General features: G+C 39.3%; 1 protein-coding gene across 9 annotated transcripts in view; it reads left to right on the forward strand.

Moving 5' to 3' along the window:
• ikzf4 (IKAROS family zinc finger 4) overlaps positions 1 to 24894 on the forward strand; it is a 208062-nt gene that overhangs the window by 142273 nt on the left and 40895 nt on the right. For 8 of the 9 annotated variants that reach the window (XM_072567371.1, XM_072567372.1, XM_072567373.1 and 5 more), the window contains 2 exons: positions 4278 to 4538; positions 8654 to 8821. In XM_072567371.1, the coding sequence (XP_072423472.1) occupies positions 4278 to 4538; positions 8654 to 8821 (429 nt within the window). The remainder of the gene's footprint in view (positions 1 to 4277; positions 4539 to 8653; positions 8822 to 24894) is intronic. The other variant, XM_072567380.1, reaches the window with a different exon arrangement.

Here is a 24894-nt window from a genome sequence, read left to right on the forward strand (position 1 = left end):
AAATTTGTAAATGTGCAATATCTATCCTAAAAGAAGGGTGAAGTGTGGGAATTTTGATCACTTGAAAGATTTCATGGGCAACCAAATGACATACCTTACCATCATCAATTTTGTCTTAATGTGAAATAATGTATACTGTACAATGAGACATAAAGCTGCCACAATTTGATGCAACTGATACAATCTGAACTGGTAATGGGATTGTTCCTTTTCAAATTTACCTAAAAAGCCACTGTCATTGGTAACTTGATTTCACTATATTTGCTCTGTGTGTCAAGTTTGCTTTATTTCTCGCAACATTTTATTGGTTGATTGGAAGTGCTGCCATAATTTAGCTAACTTGGGCAACTGATTTTCTTTTCATGTTAAATTTTGTTACAACAGCGTTAGTTGCTTTTGCTTAGTTCTAACTTAAGTTGACAAATATGAAGTATAATTTAATACCTCTCTTGTATGCTCCTATATTTTTTTCTTTTTATTTCTCCTCTTTAGCCATCCTGTTTGAGGAAAAGCTGCAAGGCTGTAAAATAGTAGTGGTGTGGCTTGAGGAAAGAAATGAGAAACTTGGGCTTTTCAGCCTTGATAGGTAATTCAGGGGAGACAGAGAGGTGACCTTTATAGATATGAGTTAATAAATAATGTGAAAATATTAAAGTGTCAACTAAGTTAAAATGACAAGGGAACACCGGTTCAAGCTATTACAGAATGAGTTTAGGACTGAGATTAGGAAGTTCTTCATTGTGATCAATATGTAGGTGGAATCTCAGATACAGATATGGAGGAAAAAAGTCCCAGAATCATTTAAGATCCAATTGGATGCTAAATCGGAGACATTCAGCCATTCTGGATAGTTGAGCTGAAAGTTGTTCTTTACCAGTAATTATCTTAATTTAAAACTAATTTTCGAGTTTTTCAGTGCTTACCTCAGGAGCTGTGGTACTATTTTGCCAGGTCAGAATTTTGGCCATGTGTTCAGTACATCAACTTTCTGTACTAATTTATTGAATGCTGCCTTGATCTGTATGTTAAAACAGTGAAACAAATGCACTGCACTGTGTAAACTTTCCAATAAGTCGGTATTGTATAAAACTAAGATTAGTTTCTTCGATCAGATAGTTCAAGTATAAGGTGCATTATGAAATGCTGAACTTTTATGATGGCGTAAGAAACACAGAAACCCAAATTGATTTTTTCATGTTGAGTTTCTGTAATATTTTCCAAACTAGCAATGTCTAACAAAAAACTTGCTCAACTTAGCGTAAATGGGCCTGTGTTTTCAGATATGGTATACAGAAGGGGCGATGTTTGAAGTTCAAAAATGTATTGTACAGTGTGTTCTGTGCTCCTCCTTCAGAACCTCCCAATAGCAAAAGGGAAATAGGCAGCTGAGTTGCTGTAGGATCAACTTGGAGTACTTTCTGTCTTGAAAAACATTACTAAAGCTAACATGCCACTTAGTTGCCTTTTAGCCCTCAAAACTGTGTGCCCAGTGGAAAGAACGCGATTTAACATTGGCATGGTCTTGCCCAGTGACTGCAGTACTGGGTCTATACCCAGCTTGACGTAGTACAAAACCACACAAAACAGAAGGTTCCAGATTAGACACTCAGTCTATGCCACGAGGTGAAATTGACAGTAGGTTTGCAAGCCTTTGTGCTGCTGGGCTGAGTGGGATAAAACCACCCATGACCCCTGCGCCAGGCACTCCTAGATGGTGCCTGAGCTCAGCTGTGGGATTCATTTTATTTCATCCCCTTAATATCTTCCTTAATTGTCCCTTTGAATCTTTTTTTTTGTCAAATAAAATCCAATTAACTTAGCATTTACTGTCCAAGCTCTCACGTGAATAGCCACTTGAACAAGGCATAGCCCATGACTCTAAAACCATAACCCAGGAAATGCTGGCGCCTTCTCAAGACGAGCAAATTGAAAAGAAGCAAAATGAGAGAAATAGATGGAGACGAGAAATATGACCTGCATTTTAAATGGCAATTTTTTTTTTTGCTTGTTATCTTTGAGAGTTCCAGTTGGTTCTCAGTAGGCATTTACTGCAGTACCAGAGTGGTCTGCTACCATGGCAAATGCACACGTTGCCATGACAGTTTTTGAATTGGACATTTTAATGCGCAAAGTATAAAGTCTTTTTTCATTCAGACTGATTTTGCATTCATAGAACTGAAAGGCCAAGGATTGTGGGAATTGTACTGCAGGATTGGTTTGTTGATTTTCAGTTGGTATCCTGCTTGACTTGGACTCTGGTACAATGACAATTGCATGACTACATTTCATCCACTATAATATAATTTTAATTTTAGAGTTGAATCTTCTGCAGTGTCATCTTTTCATTCAAACTGAATGAATATGTGAATTTAATCCCTGAATTTTAAATTGAAAAGCTCTCCTAGACAGCTGGAAAGATGTGTAAATTCTGACAGCTTGCATTTTTGTTTCTCTGTTAGAAATTTAGTATTGTCATGCATGTAATTTTATTGACGCCCTCACTGCTTGTAGTATTTGGCAGTGAACTTTCAAGTTTGAAGGAAAGATAAATTTCTCGTAGTAGGTAATATTTTAACGTGAAAACAGCTTCTATCTTAACTTTAAACTTTTTTTGTTAACTCATTGAATTTAAAGAAGCCTTGTTTTATATTATCAAATTTTGGAGGGGATGAGAATAAGGCTATTAATTGTACTGCTTGGTTACTCTTGAGATCTTAATCTCAGGAGTTTCTGGACTGCCATCCAAATGTTCTAAAGCCTTCAACAAGTGTCTTTTATGGCAGATAGTGGGACTGAAAAGGGAATGGCGTTTTTCTGCAAGCCCATGTTTTTCCATGACTAGGTAGGAGTGGCCATGATAGCTACTGTAGAGAAGACCGTACTCCAAACTGGCCAGTTTCCTGGTTGAAAGATAAATGTTGATGGTAAATGGCAACCCTGGGAAACAGAGTTCTTCTCAACAATTTGACCATTAATGGTTCATTTCCAAACCTTTGGGTTATTGCTAATGGTTCATGTCTCAAATTTATCTTGGAGGTGAAGTGCTACTGTTCCTTCCAGGAACTAGCTTTCAACAGAATCCAGATTGCAGGAGTGGAAATCTCCAGTGTCCCCTTGTGTGACAGGATGTTTGAGCAGTTTTAACTATTTCTTAGGAGGGAGAAGTCCAGAGTACAAAAATATTCCAAACTTTTTTTTTAAACAACGATGGTTTTGTGGATAATTCACCCTGCTGCTTATTTGGGGTAGTTTACAGGGAGTGTAAAGTTGCAAGTTTCTGTACTATAAATGTCATGAGTTCTGCAGCATGTTACAGGGCACCAGAGGTGGGGGGTGGGTGGGGGGGGAGGGGGAGGTGGAATAAAAGGTCTAGTTTCCCAGCAGTGATGTACTTTGACCAGAACAAAAATAAAAATAGTACTGCACTAAAAATGTAGAAATTAAATCAAATGCTTAGATTGCTAAAAGGTAGCACACATCTTGTGTACATTTCCTCTTCCTTTTATTTACAGAGGAAAGAGTTCACTGGTAAGCTATTTGGAAGAAGATGACATGGGATAATAACGCACCTGTTTAAGAGGGTTTTTTTTTCAAAGTGGCTTTATTTAACTGTTGTGCATGTTTTTCTGTGTATTTAGTTATCCTGAGTCTTCTCTTAATCACAGCGATTGCTCCCTTGTTTCATGTTATCGTAGCTGTGCTGCAGTTTGTCTGCTACTCCAGGTCGTCGTTATCCTATAATTTACCCTTGACTGCTCTTCAAGAGCCCAGTTCTGTCCATTACCAAATGTATTCTTTGAGTGGATCTTCTGTATATTTTATTCTAATTATTGCTTCATTCCAGGGAATGGTTTTCTACATCTGATGTTATACCAAATGCTGTTATCAAATAACTTGAATGAGCAAAATGACTTGAGTGGTGTGTGTGTGTTTTGATGTATTTGTAATTTTATTTATACATCTATGTACATTGTGTGCTCATAAGCTGAAGGACAACAGTGCTGTAGAATTGGATAGCTCCCCCCACCCCCCCCCCCCAAAAAAAACTGTATGCAAGTGACCTCCCAAATGAGGTTTGACATGGGTCATCTAAAATATTGAGTCACCTCTTGCTTCAACCTTACGAATGTTTCGCTAAGGATGCTCCGTGAGGGTTCATAAAATTTAGTTGCTGTACACCAGTTTGCCCCCAGGCCTGTCTTGAACAACGCCCCGTACCTGGTGTCTAGCCCTGTCGTCTTATGGCTCCATCTGACATTTCTGATGTTCATTTGCAGCCAACTCCATCAAGGTTGAGATGTACAGCGATCAAGAGGCAGGGAGGCTTCTGACACAGGAGGATGGCGCTAGTGATAAAGATGAAGCAGTCATTGTGGATGTGTCTTTTTCGGACCCGCTAGGATTCTTTGAGGGCACGGGGCAGGGACCTCATTCTCCTGGAGGGATTCGCCTTCCTAATGGAAAACTGAAGTGTGATCTATGCGGAATGGTCTGCATCGGACCCAATGTTCTTATGGTACATAAGAGGAGCCATACTGGTAAGTATGCTTACACAAGTAAGGCAATGGAGTGGCATGTAGTGGGGCTTAAAGTCTCTGTCTGTGGTGGTAGTTGTTGAAATTCGTTTGTGATTGATTTGCCATGACGTTTGGCCAGTTATTTGTATTCCTTGGATCCTGTGGTTATAGGAGCAGACTAATGGAACTGTAGTGTCCACACCACTTTGAGGAATGTAGAACTCAGCTTGGATATATTTTAGGAGTCCTTCAGAAACTGTTTTTGGAGCTTATTCTGAAACTGTTCTTGGAACTTTTTGTTTGTTCTTTTACACTTCCATTTTTTCGTTTTCTCTCTCAACCTAGCATAGTAACAACATATCTGCAAAGCCAAAAATGTAACCAGTTTCAGCATATTATTATATAAAATCACACTAAGCTGGCACTGTATTTGCTAAAACCCAATGAATGTTTTGGGTGGAAAATGAGAGGATTGCACTGATGTATCAGGTTGATTCTTCTTTGTGGATTTAAAAGTGCATTAAAGCAGTGAGTTTTGTCCTTCTTCAAACCTACACTATATCAGACCGGTGTGTGCCAGGTGCACAATCCTTTTCCCAGTATTGATGTCTATCAGCATGAGCACAACATTTACTCGTAAAAGTTGCATTTGTTTGTATGTTTAAGGCTAGAATGCTGTGTTTGCAGAATGTATGTTTACTGAAATTTGATTTTTGATTCGTAATTTTTGATCCGTGTTGTGGCAAGAAAGCCGAAAGGGCCTTTCACTGCTTGGTTTCCAGTTGACTTTTTAGCTTCTTCTTTTGGTCTTCTCATTTGCTTATTTGTCCTCTGGTTGTATCTAACTGCAACATTAACTGGTTTTTGTAATCATACGTTTATAGATCTGAGTATCTGTTCTGATGATCAAATAGTAATTGATGCTTTTTCATCTGCCTTCTGTTGTCTTTAGTACATTCTGTAAACTACTTGAGCTGAGCTGTAACAGTTAACAAAGTGAGTGTTCGTCCTACAGAAAGTGAGTCTGGGGCATTAATAAGGAGATGACTGATGAATTAAAGAGGTATTTTGTATCAGCCTTCAGTATAGAGGATACAGGTAATGTCCCAGACTTAGCTGTAAATTAAGACATGGGAGAGAGGAGCCTGAAAAAAATCAGAATCACCAAGGAAGTGATGCTGAGTAAATTGTTGAGGCTGTGTGCTGACAATCCCCTGGGTCCTGACAGGTTTTATCCTAAGGTCACAAAAGAAGTGCTTAGTGACATTGTTGATGCATTGGTTTTAATTTTCTAAAAGTCCCTAGATTTGAGGAACGTTCCACTAGTTGGAAAATAGTGACTGTAACTCTTTTTCTCTCTCCCTGATTTTTTTTTGAGCAAACGAACTACAGGCCAGTTAGTTTAATATTGGTCATTGGGGAAAATGTTGGAAGCTATTATTAAAGACGTTGTAGCATTTAGCAAAATTCAAGGTAATCGGGGAGAGTCAATATGGTTTTGTGAAAGGGAAATAATGTTTAACCAGTTTATTGGAGTTCTTGAAATAACATGCTGTGGGCAAAGGGGAAGATGTAATATACTTGGATTTTCAGAAGGCATTTGATAAAGTTCCACAACAAAGATTATTGTGGAAAATAAAAGCTCATGGTATGTGGGGGAGTAACACATTGACTTGGATAGAAGATCAGCTAGCTAACTGGAAACAGAACATGTAAATGAGTTTCTTTTTATTTAACAAATGGCGTGTCACAGGGATCAATGCTGGGGCAATCTATAGAAATAACTTGGATGAAGGGGTGAGAGGCATGGTTGTGAAATTTGCTGATGACACAATGATAGGTAAGCAGGTAAGTTGTAAAGAGGTCATGAAGCAGCAAAGATTGGTTAAGTGAGTAAGCAAAGATCTGGCAAGTTAAGTGTAATGTAAGAAATGTGAAATTATCCATTTTGGCAGGAAGAATAGAAAAGCATGTCTAAGTGGTGGGATTTTGCAAAGGGAATCTGGATGTTCTTGTGCATGAATATCAAAAGGTTAATATGTAGGTATCGCAAGTGATTACAGAAGCTAGTCACAGAATTGTTATGGTGCAGAACAAGGCCATTTGGCCTATCATGTCTGTACCGTCTCTCCAAATGAGCATCGTAACATTATGCGGTTCTCTTGCCCTTTCCCAAAAACCTTGCATATTAGTTCTATTTGTACAAACCTCTCATGCCATATTGAATCCTTCGATTAAACCTGTCACCATCACACTACCAGGCAGGATATGCCAGATAAGAACCACAAGCTATATGAAAGCGTTTTTGCTTACCTTGCATTTGACATCTGTACAAATCACTTTCAACTGTTGCCCCCTCTCCAAGGAAAACTTCTCCAATTTATCTTGATAACTGAGGTATCTTATACCCAGAACCATTCTCAAATCACTTCTGCCCTCTCTCCAATGCATTCATGCCCTTCTTAAACAGTGACTCCCGGAACTGTACGCTATACCTGAGCTGAGGTCTAAATCATGTCTTCACACAAATTCTGCATAACCCCTATGTCTTTGTACTCTGCCCCTGTTAATAATCATGGAATGTCATGGAACTGAATGCAAAAGTAGGAAGCTATGTTTTGATTCCACAGATCGTTGGTGAGACCACATCTGGAGTACTGTATACAGTATTAGTCTCCTTATTTAAGGGTAAATTTAGTTATAAATGTGTTGGAAGATTTACTAAACTAGTATCTGAAGTAGGGGTGGGGGGATATAAGTTGCCTTCGGAAAGGTTGGACAGGCTAGGCTTGTATCCATTGGAAGGAAAAGTGAGGACTGCAGATGCTGGAGAGTCAGTGTTGAAACGTATGGCGCTGGAAAAGCACAGCAGGTCAGGCAGTATCTGAGGAGCAGGAGAGTCAACATTTTGGGGCATAAGCCCTTCCTGATGAAGAGCTTATACCCTGAATTGTCTACTCTCCTCCTCGGATGCTACCTGACCTGCTGTGCTTTTCAAGCACATACATTTTGACTCTTGTATCCATTGGAGTTTAGAAAACCGAGGAATGATTTCATTCAAAGATACAAGATCCGAGGGGTCTTGGCAGGTTGCACACGAAAAGAATGTTTCCTTTTGTAGGAGAATCTAGAATTAGGGGTCATTGTTTCAAAGTAAAGAGTTGCTAATTTTAGAATGATTTGAGAATTTCTTTCTCTGAGTCATGAGTCTTTGGCACTGTCTTCCTCAAAAGGTAGGAACATGGAGTAAACAGATCAGCCATGATCTCACTGAATCGTGGAACAGACTTGAGGGACTGAGTAGTCTACTCTTTATCATTCATATATTTTTCCAGTTTAAGCAGGACAGTCTCATCAGTGTCATTAAACTGACTATACAGTTAATCATCTTGGTAATAGACAAGACTTTATACTTTCAAAGTGATTTTAAAAATGGTGATTTATATGATAATAGATTTTGTTGATAAGTTGGAACTGGTTGTGTCTCGCACATTGTTTGGTCTAGTGTCGACATGGCTCAGTGACTTATGCAGAATTCTTGCCTCAAAAGTTCTGGATTTAAATTCCCTCCAAGACATAAACGTGAAAACCTTGGCTCCGGCACTTGAGAAACTGGCTGCATTGTCAGAGATGCCATTTGGATGAGACTAAACCAAGACTCCATCTTCCATTGGTGCAGGAGGATGCTGAATCCATTATTCAAAGAAAAGTAGGGAATTTACCAAGTATTCTGGCAAATTCTTGCTGTTCAACACCACTAAAACTATGAAATGGTCATTCATCTCCTCCGTTATGGCACAGTGCTGTTTATCAAATGGTAATGTTCATTGTATTTCAAAGCAAGTCATTGTACGTGAAACACTTTGGTATGCCAAGAGAAGCATGATAAAGCATAAGTTGAATACCAATTATTATTTCTGTTTACAATCGTCACTTGTTTCAAAAAGTCAGTTTCATTGCAAATGTCATGTGCATCACCTAGAATTTCAGAAATTGGAAAATCTTGTTTTTTTCCAGCACACTCATCTTTGATTTTAATGAATACAAAGATGCGATGTTGAAAGGCTAATATGTTTTTTAGTTGCTTGGTTTTTTTTCTTGCTCTTTGACCTTTCTGTATAATCTTTCCTCTTCAGGTGAACGCCCTTTTCATTGTAACCAGTGTGGCGCCTCATTCACACAGAAAGGAAATCTCCTGCGGCACATCAAATTACACTCTGGGGAGAAGCCTTTTAAATGTCCATTCTGCAATTATGCCTGTCGAAGAAGGGATGCACTCAGCGGACATCTCCGAACGCATGCAGGTTCGTGGGTGGAATTTTGTCAAAAACATGGAGAGAAAAGTGAACTTTTGACACAAAAAAAAATTTTAACCTTCCCTTGCACAACAGCTGTTTTAAAGATCTGGGAAGAAATTGAGTAACTAGAACAATGGAATTGGATTTAAGGGAGGAATAATTTGCACAAAATCAGCTTTATCTCAATTTTCATTCTGTGAGCAAAGCAAAGGTTTTGAATCCGTTTAACCAGAACATGTATCCGATTTACTTACAATTAACAGCATTTCTTTAATTTTTAATATGCAACTTATTATTCTCTTAAAGGTTTCATGTTCTTATTATGCTTCTGTGGATATGCTTATTGTTTCCTGCTTATCCAAAGAGATGAGAAAGATAGCAAGTTTTGAGAATATTTGTAGCTCATGTTGAGGTTCTGGATGTAGGTTTGCTCGCTGAGCTGGGAGGTTTGTTTTCGGACGTTTCGTCACCATGCTAGGCAATATCATCAGTGAGCCTCCGGATGAAACACTTGTGGTGTGGCCTGCTTTTTATTTGTTTGTTTCGGTTTCCTAGGGTTGGTGATGTCATTTCTTGTTCTTTTTCTCAGGGGGTGGTAAATGGGATCCAAGTCAATGTGTTTGTTGATAGCGTTCCAGTTGAGTCCGACTTTTCAGAATGCAGCCGTGCTGGCTAGCACTTCACGAGATAAAACCAGCTAGGTTACAAATGATACATGCTTTTATTTAAAATTGTGTTGGACAAAAATGTGGTTAGCTTTAAATGTAAGAGACAAAAATACTGCACATGCTGGAATCCAAAGTAGACAGGCAGGGGGCTGGAAGAATGCAACTAGCCAGGCAGCATCAGGAGGTAGCGAGGTAGCGAGGTTGAAAGAAGGGTAACACCCAAAACATTGACTTCATTACCTCCTGATGCTGCCTGGCTTGCTGTGTTCTTCCAACTTTATGCCTGTCAGCTTTAAATGTAAATAATAAATTGTAGATGTGGAGAATAATGGGGAAGGTTTATTTTTATTTTATTTTGTTTAAACATGTCCGTGGTGAAATAAAAGTTCTTTGGTTAAAGCAGTGCGTAACTTCTTCCACTTCAGAGATTGGAAAGTCCCCTTCTTAGGGCTTCCTAAAACACTTCACAATAAACAAAGTACTTGAGAGCTGAATATACAGTGCCTCTGCAGATGATGTAGAATCTTACAAGCAGTTTTTTAAATGTTACTTTGCTGTTTCACTTTATTAAATTATTGGTCAACTGAAAAAATAATTGTGTGATTTGGGTACTCAGTTTAGCAGCGTCTTTCTGCAACCTATCTGAGTTCCTAAAATATTGCAATTATTTTCACAGTTGTGTTACTCTTTCTGGTGCAAAATTGTTTTAAGGGAAATAATTTGTGAATACTTGGAATATATTAAGGGAAAGGAGGTTTATTCAGGAATTTAACTTGAAGCAGAAAATGCTGGGGGTGGGGTGTGTGAAAGAATCTGGTCAGGCAACATCTGTGGAAAGAGGAGAAGTGGTAATGTTTTTAATCATTGTCCCCTCTTGAGAATACTGACCTGGAATATTAATTCGGTTTCCCTCTCCACAGATGTAAGATGATACTTCTGAATAAAAGTGACATTTTCAGCAAAAACACCTTGCGTTTTGCTGTTTCGAGAGAGTACAAAGTTTAAAAAGTCTCAGCTGTCTGAAGATGGTTTGATACTGTAACACCTCTACACCTGTCCAGATAGTACTATTCTGCACAGCTTTCACACTGCATCGCATTGTATTTCTGAGGTTTAAAGGAGGCAACAGAACTTGCATTAATTACTTGGACAAAGGGACTAAGGGTAATTTATCTAAATTTGCTAATTTCTTAAAAAGTTAAATGAGAACGTAAATTGTGACGAGGGCATAGGCAGCAAGGAGATGTTGACAAGTTAAGGAGTGCGCAACAAAATGGCAGATGGAGTATATTGTGGGGCAGTGTGAAGCTGATCATTCTCTTGGTAAGAATAGAAAGCAGAATCTTTTCAAGAAGACATGGTTATTCAGTTATTCATATATGTTCTTCAGACAGTTTGGTGCACTCTTACAAAGAAAACAATTAGCATGCAGGTGCAGCAAGCAATGAGGAAGGCAAATGTCAAGTTAGCCTTCATTGCAAGAATAAAAAAACCTTCCTGTAATGGTGCAGGACTTTGGTAAAACCATACTTAGGAATACTGTGCATATCTAAAGAAGGATATATTTGCCTCAGAATAAGTTCAATAAAGGTTCTCTAGAGGAGTTCTCGGGATGAGAGAGAGGGTTGTCCTGTGATGGAAGGTTGAGTAAATTGGGGTCTGTATTATCTGGAGTTCAGAAGAATGAAAGGTGATCTCATTGAAATACACAGCGCTGAGAGATTGTTTCCCCCGGCTGGGGAATCTAGAACATTGGTTGGGGGATGGGCACAGTCTCATGATGATAAGGGATTGATCATTTAGGACTAAGAAGAACCTTGCAGGTGCTACATCAATGAGTCCTTTCAAGACTAATATTGACAGATTTTTGATCTTTCAGGGAATCGGGGGACGTGGGAAGGATGTGGGGGGAAATAGAGTTGAGATGGTAGATCAGCCATGATCTCATTCAATGGTGGAGGAGGCTTGAGGAGCTGACAGGTCTGTGCCTCTTACTTCGTATGTTCTCAACTACTGTTTTCAAGATAAACCAAGTGATTGCAACTGCTGGGTAAGATTGAATCAGTTGGAGTTTCTTCTCAAAAGAGGAGACTTTGTGGTGACCTAATAGATATTCTATAATAGATGAGTTAGACAGAGTAGACATGGAGAAATGTTTTCACGTGTTGGAGAATAAGTACAAGATACATTCTAACATCTTTAATCCAAAGATTGAATATCCAATTTATCTAACACCTTTCATGACCAAAGTTCTCTACAGCTGATTAAGTACTTTTGAAGTGGAGTTCGCCATTGATGCAAAATAGGAATGTGGCCTCCAATTTTTGCGTAGCAAATTCACACAAACAACAATATTAATGTGACTAAATAATCTGTTTTTGCAATATCGATAGAGGGATAACAATTGGCCAGGACACTGGAGATTACTCAGAAACAAAAACAGGAATTGGTGGAAAGTTGAGTAAGGGTCACTTGACCCAAACCATTAACTCTGATTTCTCTCCAGCGATGCTGCCAAACCTATCCAGCAATTCCTGTTTTTTGTTTCTAATCGACAACATCCGCAGTTCTTTTGGGTTTTTATTTACTGGAGGTGGCTTCCATGATCTTGCTTGAGCTCGTGACGTGGGACCTTTCTGGTCCCCCTGAGAGGGGCTAATCTCGTCTCTTTGAAAGGTCTCCACTTATAAAACACCACTGTGGATGGTACAGCATTCCCACAGTATGAGAGTCCACCTAGAAATTTGTGCTCAAGTTCTGAGTATGGGGTGGACACACAAACCTCTGACTCAGATGTGAATGCTGACAAACGGAAATGAGAAACAACTTTGATTCAAGCGGGAACATGGGAACAGGAGTAGGCCCATCCAGCCCCTCGAGCCTGTTCTGTCATTCACTGAGATCATGGCTGATCTGTGGCCTTACTCCATATACTGTGCCTGCTTTTGGCCCATAGCCCTTAATACCTTTTGCTTAACAAAAAAAGGTGTAACTCAGATTTAAAATTAAGAACTGATCTAGCATCAACAGCCATTTCTGGAAGAGAGTTTCAAACATCTTACACGTTGTGTAAAAGTGCTTCCTAACATATCTCCTGAATGGTCTGACCCTAATTTTTAGATTTTGCCCCTGAATTTTGGAATTCCCAACCATTGGAAATAGTTTGTTTTTCAGATCTGCTTACAGGATCCAAGTGGGGTTTAACGAGGGTTTTGTGTAACTGCAGCATAATGTCTGCACTCCAGTCCTTGAGAGATAAAGGCCAGCAGTCCATTAGCTTTCTTGATTATTTCCTGCACCTGTTTGTGGCATTTTAAAGATCTATGCACCTGAGCCCCACCCCCAAATCTCTTTGGACATCCAGTATATTGAGCTTCATACCATCTAGAAACCATCTTGATCTATCCTTTTTGCTCCAAAAGGTATAACCTCACACTTACTTAGATTGAACTCCATCTGCCAATTTTGCCCATTCACCACCTCCATCAATATCACTTTGTAATTTTATGCCATCATCTACACTGTCTACAGTGCTGCCTCACTTTGTGTCATCGGCAAATTTGGTTATTTGACTTGTGATGCTGTTATGGAGCATGCTGCCCCAGGAAATCATTGAGACAAATGGCTTAAATGCTTTCAAAAGGAAACTAGGCGGCTGCATAAGACAAAAGGGAATAGAAAAGTGCTGAAAGCTTCAGTTGGAATGGAAGGAAATGCATGTGAAATATAAGCACAACCAAAGACTAGTTGGCCAAATGCCTTAAGTAAAGATGGATAAATCCCCGGGACCTGACCTTTAGAGCTCTGTGGGAAGCTAGGGAAGTGACTGCTGGGCTCCTTGCTGAGATATTTATATCATCGATAGTCACAGGTGAGGTGCTGGAAGACTGGAGGGTAGCTAACATGGTGCCACTCTTTAAGAAAGGTGCTAAGGACAAGACAGGGAACTATAGACTAGTGATGGGCAAGTTGTTGGAGGGAATCCTGAAGGACAGGATTTACATGCATTTGGAAAGGCAAGAACTGATTAGAGACAGTCAACATGGCTTTGATATGGGAAATCGTGTCTCATGAACTTGAGTTTTTTTGAAAAAGTAACAAAGAGGACTGATGACGGCAGAGCAGTGGATATGATCTATAAGGACTTCATTAAGGTGTTCGACAAGGTTCCTCATGGTAGACTGGTTTGCAAAGTGTAGATCACACTGAATAGATGGAGAACTAACCATTTGGATACAGAACTAGATAGAAGACAGAATGGTGGTGGTGGAGGGTTGTTTTTCAGACTGGAGGCCTGTGACCAAGATCAGTGCTGGGTCCACTACTTTTCATCATTTTATATAAATGGTTTTGATGAAAACATAGGAGGTATGGTTAATACGTTTGCAGATGACACCAAAATTGGTAGTGTAGTGGACAGTAAAGAAGGTTACCTCAGATTACAATGGGATCTTGATCAGATGGGCCAATGGGCTGAGAAGTGGCAGGTGGAGTTTAATTTAGATAAACGTGAGGTGCTGCATTTTGGAAAGGCAAATCTTAGCAGGACTTATACACTTAATGGTAAGGTTCTGGGGAGTGTTGCTGAACAGAGAGACCTTGGAATGCAGGTTCATAGCTCCTTGAAAGTGGAGCCACAGGTAGATAGGATAGTGAAGGAGGTGTTTGGCATGCTTTCCTTTATTGGTCAGAGTATTGAGTACAGGAGTTGGGAGGTCATGTTGCGGCTGTGCAGGACATTGGTTAGGCTACTTTTGGAATTCTGTGAACAATTCCAGTCTCCTGGCTAGAGGAAGGATGTTGTTGAACTTGAAAGGGTTCAGAAAAGATTTACAAGGATGTTGCCAGGGTTGGAGTGTTTGAACTATAAGATGAGACTAAATAGATTGGGACTATTTTCGCTGGAGCATCAGAGACTAAGGCGTTACCTTATAGAGGCTTATGAAATCATGAGGGGCGAGGATGGGGTAAATAGAAAAGGTTTTTTCCATGGGGTGGGGAAGTCCAAAACTAGGGTATAGATTTAAGCTGAGAGGGGAAAGATTTAAAAGGGACCTAAGGACCAACCTTTTCACCCAGAGTGGTGCATGTATGGAATGAGCTGCCAGAGGAAATGGTGGAGACTAGTACATTTAAAAGGCATCTGGATGGGTATATGAATAAGGAAGGGTTTAGAGGAATATGGGCCAAATGCTAGGGAATGCTAGATTAACTTAGGATATCTGGTCGGCGTGGACGAGTTGGACCAAAGGGTCTGTTTCTGTGCTGGACATCTCTAGTGTTGGTCTAGTCATGTGCAGGTTAAGTGAAGTATCACATCTGAATTATTTTTAATCTGAGAAGGCAGAGGTTAGTGACGTTTGCAATCAAATGTAATCTTCTATTTTGACTTTCTACTATATTGTACTTAAAAGTAAATCTATTCTGTACTTTATACATTAAGACAGAGTCTGGATAGCATATTTGTTCTTTCACTGCCCAAAGGCTACAACAGCACAAGAGCCAGTAACCATTCTGACCTAATTACAACAACAATTTCATTTCTGTTCAACCATTGGGTTATATCATATTTTCAGCTCATTGGGTTTACAAGGTCATGCTCCAGTTTGTTGGGATAGAGGCCTTTGCTGCTAAGTCTAGGAGAAGCCTAAAATCATAACTGGTTCTTAGCTATTTTCTGCAACAAAAAAAGCCAAATTTAATAAACAAATTGTTCTGTGCATTCAAAGTTATTTATCTGTAAACCTGCAGTAATGTCACAAGTGCTTTTATTCCCTCCTGCAAATATTCTACCACACTGCTTTCAGCTGTTTGTCAACTGGAGAAATCAATGAGGCTAAACCGTGCCTCAACTACTTGAAACAAATTTCCAGCTTTAGTCCGCCCAATTTTTTAAAAAAATGTATTATTTCATAGAATATGTTGCCACTGACACAGATGGTATTTGTTGCCCATCTCCTAATTGCCCTTGAACGTGGTGATGAGTTGCTGCCTTGAAATTACAGCCCATGTAGGTAAACCTACAGTCCTGTCAGCAAGGAAAATCTGGGATTTTGACCTGGAGTGATCTAGTTCCAAGTCATGATGGTGAGTGGCTTGGAAAGGAACTTGCAGATGGTGGTGTTTGTATGCATCTGCTGCTCTTCTGCTTCTAGTTGTAGACAGCATGGGTTTGGAAGAAGCTGTCTATATTTACAAGAATTTACTAACTTGATAACTGGAATGTGTAGGTTGTCTTATGTGCATAAATTTGATAGACTGGAATTGGTTTCACTAAAGTTTGAAGAGTGAGGGGTGATTTGATTAAAGTGTACAAGACCCTTGTACACTTTGTTAAATAGGCATCAAAACGATGTTTCTTCGTGTGGGTGAGTCCAGAACTAGGGGACACTGTTTTAAAATTAGGGGTCACTGTTTTAGATCAGAGATGAGGTTTTTTTTTTGAGGGTTTGAGGGACTTTGGAACTCTGCCTCAGAAGGTGATGGAGGTCAGGTCATTGAATATTTTAAGGCAAAAGTGGAGAGATTCCTGTTAATCAGGGGAATTAGGGCATGTGAGAACGTGGAAGTCAAAATGCAAACATATCAACCTTATCTTTATTAAATAGGAGAACAGACTTGAATGGCTTGCTTCTATTTCAGACATTTTTACGTTGAAGGAGCCTTGTTGTTTGCTGTAGTGCATCTTGCAGATTGTACACACTGCTGCCCCTGTGCACTGGTGGTGAAGGGAGTGAATGTTCAAGGTGCCAATCAAGTAGGCTGCTTTATCTTGGATGTCAGATATGTTTTTTGTACTGATGTGCTGGGCTCCCTCATCATATGACAATTGGAATTTTCACTATTGGTTTTTTTCAGTTGTTCACCACCATTCACGACTGGCAGGACTGCAGAGCTTGCATCTGATCCATAGGTTGCTGGATGGCTTAGCTCTGTCAAAAGCTACTTCACTGTTTGACATGCACATAATTCTGTGTGGCCATTTCACTAGGCTGACACCTAACTTCTGAAAAGTGACTTTATTGGTGGTTCTTTCTTTGTTCTATATTGCAGTTACACTGAGATACTTCATCAAACCAATCTATAATATTGCTTTTCCAAGTTTGACATCTGATATGTCCCCAGTCTGCTGTTACATATGGTCTCTATATCAACCAAGACTGAACCATGAAACGCTAACCCCCTTGTTACTACTTGCAAATCCATAAATGTATTTGTTAACGTTTCTACAAATAAAATAAAACATTTTAATATTATGAATGTTGGACCTTGAAGTAATTTAACACTGCACTCTTGGAATAGCTGGTGCAAGTTATTTTGTGACTTTACTCTTGCACTTTTTAATATATGAACTTAATTACAAGGCTGTGCTTTAAAATCACTTTCCAGTGTGTCCATTGTTCTAATATATGTGAAAATTTCTCCATATTGGGGGAAATCTGAGGAGGGAGCTAATAAGTGAAATCCATTGCGATCTTGTTTAAATACATGGAAAATATTAATTTTCAAAGTACAATGCTTTAAAATAGGTTTTAAATTTGTTATTACTGAGCAAGATCTGATAGACTTGACTTACGAATTAATTACACGTATATTTTCCACAATCGTGTTAGAATCTATACCCTTATCTGATGCTACTCAGAGTATCATGCCCACCATAAGCATGTGCTTTTAGTTTTAAACTGTTTTGAACCAATATGGCAGGCAGGTGGAATGATGTCACTGTTGATATAGACCAGACCAAACCCCCTGCAGATTTATCTAGGAGATAGCCTAGACCCGTCTTACTTAGAGGCACATGTAAGGTGTGTTCCAGGTGTAATTGGTCATGCTACCTGGCTTTAAGTAAAGCACACTTTGTTCTTATCCCCTGGTTAAAATACAAGCAAAAGAAAGAAGATTTGATTTAATTAACTCTATTGGAAAACTTAAGTGTGCCACAAGAGGGCCCTTCTGTTGTGTTTAATTGTTCAGTATTTAACTATGTGCACCTAGTATCTGTTGAGTGATTAGTTAAGACTGGATCGGGTAACTGAGAAAAAGAACATAAATTGCAGGCAAGCACTAATAAGCATTAGAGCAGAGTCCTAGAGATGTACAGCATGGCAACAGACCCTTCGGTCCAACTTGTTCATGCCAACCAGATATCCTAAATTAATCTCGTCACATTTTCCAGCATTTGGTCCATATCCCTCTAAACCCTTACTGCTCCTCGGATGCTGCCTGAACTGCTGTGCTCTTCCAGCACCATTAATCCAAAATCTGGTTTCCAGCATCTGCAGTCATTGTTTTTGCCTTACTATTGATGTGCCCATCCAGATGCCTTTTCATTGCTGTAACTGTACCAGCCTCTTCCAATTCTCTTGCAGCTCGTTCCATACACCCACTATCCACTGCGTGAAAACATTGCCCCTTAGGTTCCTTTCATATCTTTACACTCTCACTTTAAACCTATGCCCTCTGGTTTTGGACTCCCCTAACCTGGGAAAACCACCTTGGTCTATTCACCCTGTCCATGCCCTTAATGATTTTATAAACCTCTATAAGGTCACCCCTTGGCTTCCAATGCTCCAGGGAAAATAGCCCCAGTCTATTCAGCCTACCCTGTAGCTCAAACCCTCCAACCCTAGCAACATTCTTGTAAATCTTTTCTGTACCCTTTCAAGTTTAACAATCTTCTATAGCTAGGAGACCAGAATTGAAAACAGCATTCCAAAAGTGGCTTAACCAATGTCTTGTACAGCCATAACATAACATCCCAACTCCTATACTAAATGCACTGACCAATAAAAGCCAGAGTACCAAATGCCGCCTTCACTACCCTGTTTACTTGTGACTCCACCTTCCAGGAACTATGAAGCTGCACTCCAAGATCACTTTGTTCAGCAACACTTCCTTGGACCTGACCATTAACTGTATAAGTCCTGCCCTGATTTGCCTTACCAAAATGCAATACCTCACATTTATCTAAATTAAACATCTGTCACTCCTCAGCCCATTGACCCAATTGATCAAGATCTTGATGAACTTCGATAACCTTCTTCACTGTCCATTACACCACCAATTTTGGTGTCATTTGCAAATTTACTAACCATTCTGTCTATATTCACATGCAAATCATTTATATAAATGACAAAAAGCAGTGGGGTCAGCATCAATCCTTGTGGCACACCGCTGGTCACAGGCCTCCAGTCCAAAAAATAACCCTCCACCATCCTCTGTCTCTTACCTTCAAGCCAGTTCTCCCTGTACTCCATGTGATCTAAACTCGCTAACTAGCCTACCACATGGAACCTTGTTGAACACATTGCTGAAGTCTGTTTAGACAATGTCCACTGCACTGCTGTCATCAATCTTCTTTGTCACTTCAAACTAACTCAATCAAGTTAGTGAGGCACAATTTCCCATGCACAAAGCCATGTTAACAGTCCCTAATCAGAACTTGCTTTTCCAAATGCATTTAAATCCTGTCCCTCAGAATCCCATCCGACAACCACTGACATCAGGCTCGCGGGGTCTATAGTTCCCTTGCTTTTTCTTACCATCTTTCTTAAATAATTGTACCACATTAACCACCTTCAGGTCTTCTGGCACCACATCTGTGGCTATCGATGATACTCATTCCTCAGCAAGAGGCCCAGGAATCACTTGCCTCGCTTCCCACAAAGTTCTGGGATACGTATGATCAAGTTCCAGGAAGTTTTCCAGCTTTTGTGTTTTAAGATCTCTAACACTACCACCTCTGTAATACGGACATTTTTCAAGATTTCGCTATTTATTACCCTACATTCTCTATCTTCCATATCCTTCTCCAAAGCAAATACTGATGCCAAATAGTCATTTAGTATCTCGCCCATCTCCCACGATTCTACATCTAGATGGCCTTGTTGATCTTTAAAGGGCTGTATTCTCTCCCTAGTTACTCTTTTGCCCTTAATGTTTTTAGAATCTCTTTGGATTCTCCTTAACCCTATTTGCCAATACTATCTCCTATCCCCTTTTTGCCCTCCTGATATTCCTTTTAAGATTACTGCTATTGCCCTTGTACTCAATCCCAGCTGTCTATACCTGATACATGCCTCCTTTTTCTTGACTAGAACCTCAATTTCTCTCGTCATCCAGCATTCCCTATACCTACCAGCCTTCCCCTTCACACTAATAGGGACATACTGCCTCTGGACATACTATCTCATTTTTGAAGGCCTCTTGATTTCCAACTGTCCCTTTATCTGTGAATAGCCTGTCCCAATCAATTTTTCAAAGTTCTTGCCTGATACTGTCAAAATTGGCCTTACTCCATAACTATTTTAAAACTAATAGAATTATGATCACTGGTCCCAAAGTGCTGCCCCACTGAGATGTCAGTCATTTGCCCTGCTTTATTTCCCAAGCAAAGGTCAGTAAAATAGTGTGTATGTGTGTGTCAGAGAGAGAAAGAGACAGAGAGACAGACACCTAAATGGAAACAGTGGTTCTGTAGAAGCCTGATTCCATCCATTTTGTGCTGCTTCTATTGTTCCAACTTTTTCAAAAAAAAAACCCAAGGCTTCAGAAGCTGTTTATTGGCTTGGAACATACCTCTGTCTCAACCTCCCTTCATTAAAAAAAAACCAGGAGAAAGTACAACTCTTAAAGTCACAGTATTGTCACATCTTCCCCTCCCTCCCCCTGCCCTTAAAAACAAATTAACCATCAATGTACATTTTTAAAACCTTTAGTCTTACACCATTAGTACACTACAATACGTATACATTACATTAACTCCAAGCATGCAAACATTCATTACGACAGTCCATTTCAATCTGTTTCATCCACCACCAAAAACCTCCATCTTCCTTCATTAAAGTCGTGACAACACTTCGGCAATTATGTTCTCTCAGCCTGCCACATATATAATTTTCAAATCAAATGGCTGTAACAATAAACTCCATCTAAACAGTCTGGTATTTTAATGTTTTTAGAAAAATTTAAAGATAAATGAGTTATGATCAGTATATACAATTGCCTCAGTCACATTACTGGCAACATAAATGTTGAAATGATACAAGGCCAACACTAAGCTCAAGGTCATCTTCACAGCTGTGGAATATTTCTGTTAATGAATATTCAACTTTCTGGAAAAATACCCAACAGGTTTTTCTATCTTGTCATCTTTTTGGAAGAGTACAGCACTGACACTGACATCACGCACATTGATAGCTACCTTGGATGGCTTTGCATAAGGTGTGGCTAATACTGGGGCAGTGGTTAGCACAGCTTTCAGGCTGTCAAATGCCTTCTGACATTCCTCCATCCACTGATATTTTCTGCACTTCAACATGTTAGTCAGTGGAGCAACCACCTTGCTAAAATTCGGTATGAATTTTCGATAAAAACCACTGAGTCCTGGAAATCGTGGTACTTCCCTCTTTGATGGTATGGCAAATTCCCTTTGTTTTCGCATCCTGTGGGGGCATCTGTCCATGTACATTGATATGGCCTCGGAATATGACTTGGGCTTTTGTGAACTCTCTTTAGCCAGGTTTATCACCAAGCCTGCCTTCTGAAGTCGATTGAACAATTCCAATAGATGCTCCAAATATTCTTTCCATGTGTGACTAAAAATCACCAGATTGTCAATGTACACCATACAGTTGAGTAATCCAGAAATGACTTTTATTGGTTTGTTTTTGAAATGTAGCTTGGTGCATTTTTCATACCAAATGGCATAACTTTAAACTAGTCAAGTACATTCAGTGTCATGAAAACCAAAATTTCTTTTGCTTTCTCGGATAAAGGTACCTGCTAGTATCTTTCAGTAAGTCCAGCTTCGAAATAGAAGTTGCTTGTCTCAGCTTCTCAATATAGTATCCCTGCTGTGAAATAATATGAATCAGATTTGGAAACTGCATTACCGTTGTGGTAATCAACACAAATGTTGGGTGCCATTTGGTTTTGGTATCATCACTGTGGGTGAGCTCCATTTGCTGCAACTCACTTTTATTATATCGTGTTTGAGCTGCATTCAGTCTATTTTTGAACCTGTGCCAACTTTAGAGGGTTAAGTCTATAAGGATGTTGCTTAATTGGAACAGCATTTTCTATTTCTACATCATGCGTAAACATAGAGTCATAGAGATGTACAACACGGAAACAGACTCTTCAGTCCAACTCGCCCATGCCGACCAGATATCCCAACCTAATCTGTCCCACTTGACATCACCCGGCCCATCTCCCTCCAAACCCTTCCTATTCATGTTAGTACTTCTCGGCTTATTCCCACATATCTCTCCATGTGATTGTAATAGCTCTTTCAGGTCATTTTGATTTTCCTCTGGAAGGTAGCTCAATAATTTATCCTAATTTTTGAGAACTTCCTAATTTTCCAATTTAATTTGAAGAGGATCAACTGCAAATTTATCTGGATTTGGTTCTTCACTCTGAGTTGTAACAAGTACCAAATTCTTCTTTTGCTTTCCTTCCCTGTCAAAATAACATTTGAACATATTCGCATGACACACTGAGAATTTTCTTTCTCTCTGGTATTCTTATCAAATAATTCACCTCACTCAATTTCCTTCTGATTTGATGAGGCCCACTAAACCTGGCTTTTAAAGTTTCACCTACCACGGGAAGTAACATGACACATCATCTCTTCCAGTAAAATTGCGTTTTTTTTATTTTGTCTCTGCTTCCTGTTTCATCACATGTTGTGCTTCTTTCAAATGCTGTCCAACTGACTCACTTGCTCTATTTAATATTTCCCTAAAATTTGACAATCAAAATATGTGTCTGTGAACTCTGACTTACCAATTTCCCCTTAATTAATTTCAGTGGTCCTCTTACCTCCTGTCCAAAAACTAATTCAAATGGACTGAATTTAGGCTTCTCACATGGGGCAATGGGTATTAAAGGTGCTGGTTTTATCACTGCCTGATGTTTTCCAATTACCTGACACGTGTGACATGTCCAGCAAAATTTAGCCTCATCCTTATGCAGTCCTGGCCAATAAATATATTTTTGTATTATAGCTTGGGTTTTCTGACTCCCAAATGACCTCCTACTGGTAACATGTGCTACCCGCAACACCTTCTTTATATAATCCACCAGTCATACAACTTGATGAACTTCTGCCAATTTTTCATCTGCCTGAATATGTGATAGTATCCACTTCCTCATCAAAATATCATTTTTAAGATAGTAACATTCTGGGATGCAGTTAGATTTCTCTTCTGTGTGTACTTTTTGATCCAACTGCTATTTTTTCTCTTTTTGTTGTAACTCAACTAACCTCTCTGAAATTAAAAAAATCCACTTTGTCTTCCAGCTGTCTTCTCAACCATTTGATATAACATATTCTTATCTTTGTTCTTTGATTTCTCCTCTTGTTTCAACCTGTGGCTTTGTGACCTTGTTACCACACAGTCAGAAAAAATCCGAAGATATTCTTCCTATTACGCCTCAGTTGCCTGATTTTCTATTGGTTTTTCAACCATAGTCAGCATCACTCCCATCTGTGATCCAGCTGTGTCATTCCCAAGGATAAATTCCATCTCCAGAACAGAGAATCTCTCTATTACTCCTACAATCACTTTTCACTGGAATCTGCAACCTCGCCTTATATAATAGAACACTGTTCTTCTCACCATGAAATTCACAGTTTACCACCTTTTCCTAGCAAGATTCCTTCCAAAGTACATATCTCCTTATCTCTCACCATCAAAGATTGACTTGCTCCTGTATCTATTAAAATTATAATTTTTTTTTACCCACTCTCCAGGTGCACCTGAATAAACCTTACCCACACAGGTAAATTCTTTAAAGAGATCTGGTACTTTCTTATTAACCAACCCTTGACCAGGTTGTAAATTTTTTTGCAGCTCTTTAGGTTCCACTGGAATCTCCTTTACCACGTTAATAAACCCATTAACTTATCTTGTTTTACCACATCTGTTTTCCTAGTACTTTTCGTAAACATCTTGACTTTGTGACCTATTTTATTGTCGTGAAAACACCTGAGGGTTTTTTAGTTCTTTCCCCCACCCTCCCATGGGGCTCCTTTTTGACATGTGGTAAACTGTCTTCAACGAGATCTCCTTTTCCTTTACCACCTGAGGATTTCTCTTCTCCCCACTTTCTATCCTGTACAGATTGAAATTTGTCAGAAGCCAAACTATGATTAATGAACTAAATCCTAAGCATCGGTCATTTCAGTTGCTAATCTTGTAATTTTAATATGCTGCTTTCCCACACGAGTTCTCACGACTTCAGGAAGTTAAGTTTGAACTCCTTCAAAATAAGTTGCTCTAAGAGCTTCATATGTCTGATCTATTTTTAATGTCCTTATCCACCTATCAAAGTTACTTTGTTTGGTCCTTACAAATTCTGTATGTTTGACTAGGTTTCCTCCTTTAGGTTCCCAAAACATTTGTCAGTAGGCTTCTGGTACTAATTCATATGCTCTTAAGATGGCTTTTTTCACTTCGTCGTATTCCCCAGGTACCTCCTCTGATAGTGATGCAAATACCTCACTAGTTCTACCTACCAATTTTGTTTGAATCAACAACACCCACATGGTCACCACCCTTTCATTTGTTTTGTCACTTTCCAGATGAAATGAAATAGACTTCTTTGTCATTCTCATCCAACCCTGGTAATGCTTAAACATATTTAAACAGATCTCCACAAGACTTTTGGCTACAATGGGTTTGCTCTTCACGTCCCCATCACTACTCCTATGTTCTATCCTAGCCATTTTAAGTTGACTTTCCTCTTTTTCCTTTTCACCTTACAAAGTTTAAAAAAAAACTCTTTTCTCTTCCTTCTGCTGGGGCTTTCCTTTCTTTAACCGCCTACTTTTAATCATAATCCAAACTGTTTCATTTCTTTCTCTCTCTCTCTTTTTCCCTTGCCATGGCCTCTAATTCAAGCTACTTCATTTGCAGTTGGTTTTTAGCAATTTCCAATTATTCTGATTGCAATCTTGGCAATTGTAAATGCAGAGTTATTGCTGTAGTCATCACCCCTTGCTCACATTCTGTAAAACATCCAAAGTGACTTCTTCCACTCCCAGGAACCTCAGCGACTGAAAGTGCCATTATGATACAAGACACACCCCAGTTAAACCAACTGAACACAACACCCAACGAAAAATGCCAGCACTCACCATTCACTGTCTTTTGAGTTCAGTTATCCTGAACCCAACCTGGTATTAGATTTCTTGATCCCGGATGAGCCCTCCAATTTGTTCTGAACTAGACCAAACCTCCCTATCAAGGAGATAGCATAGACCCTAACCTTTTATCTTAGTTAAAGGCAAGTGTGATGTGTTGTGTTCCAGATGTAATTAAATTGGTCGCACTACCTGAATTTGAGAGAGAGAGAGCTTCTATAGCCACCTTCAAAACCCTAATAACTACTGAAAGCTAAACT

The sequence above is a fragment of the Chiloscyllium punctatum genome, chromosome X, assembly GCF_047496795.1.
Source record: "Chiloscyllium punctatum isolate Juve2018m chromosome X, sChiPun1.3, whole genome shotgun sequence".
NCBI classification, from domain to species: Eukaryota; Metazoa; Chordata; class Chondrichthyes; order Orectolobiformes; family Hemiscylliidae; genus Chiloscyllium; species Chiloscyllium punctatum.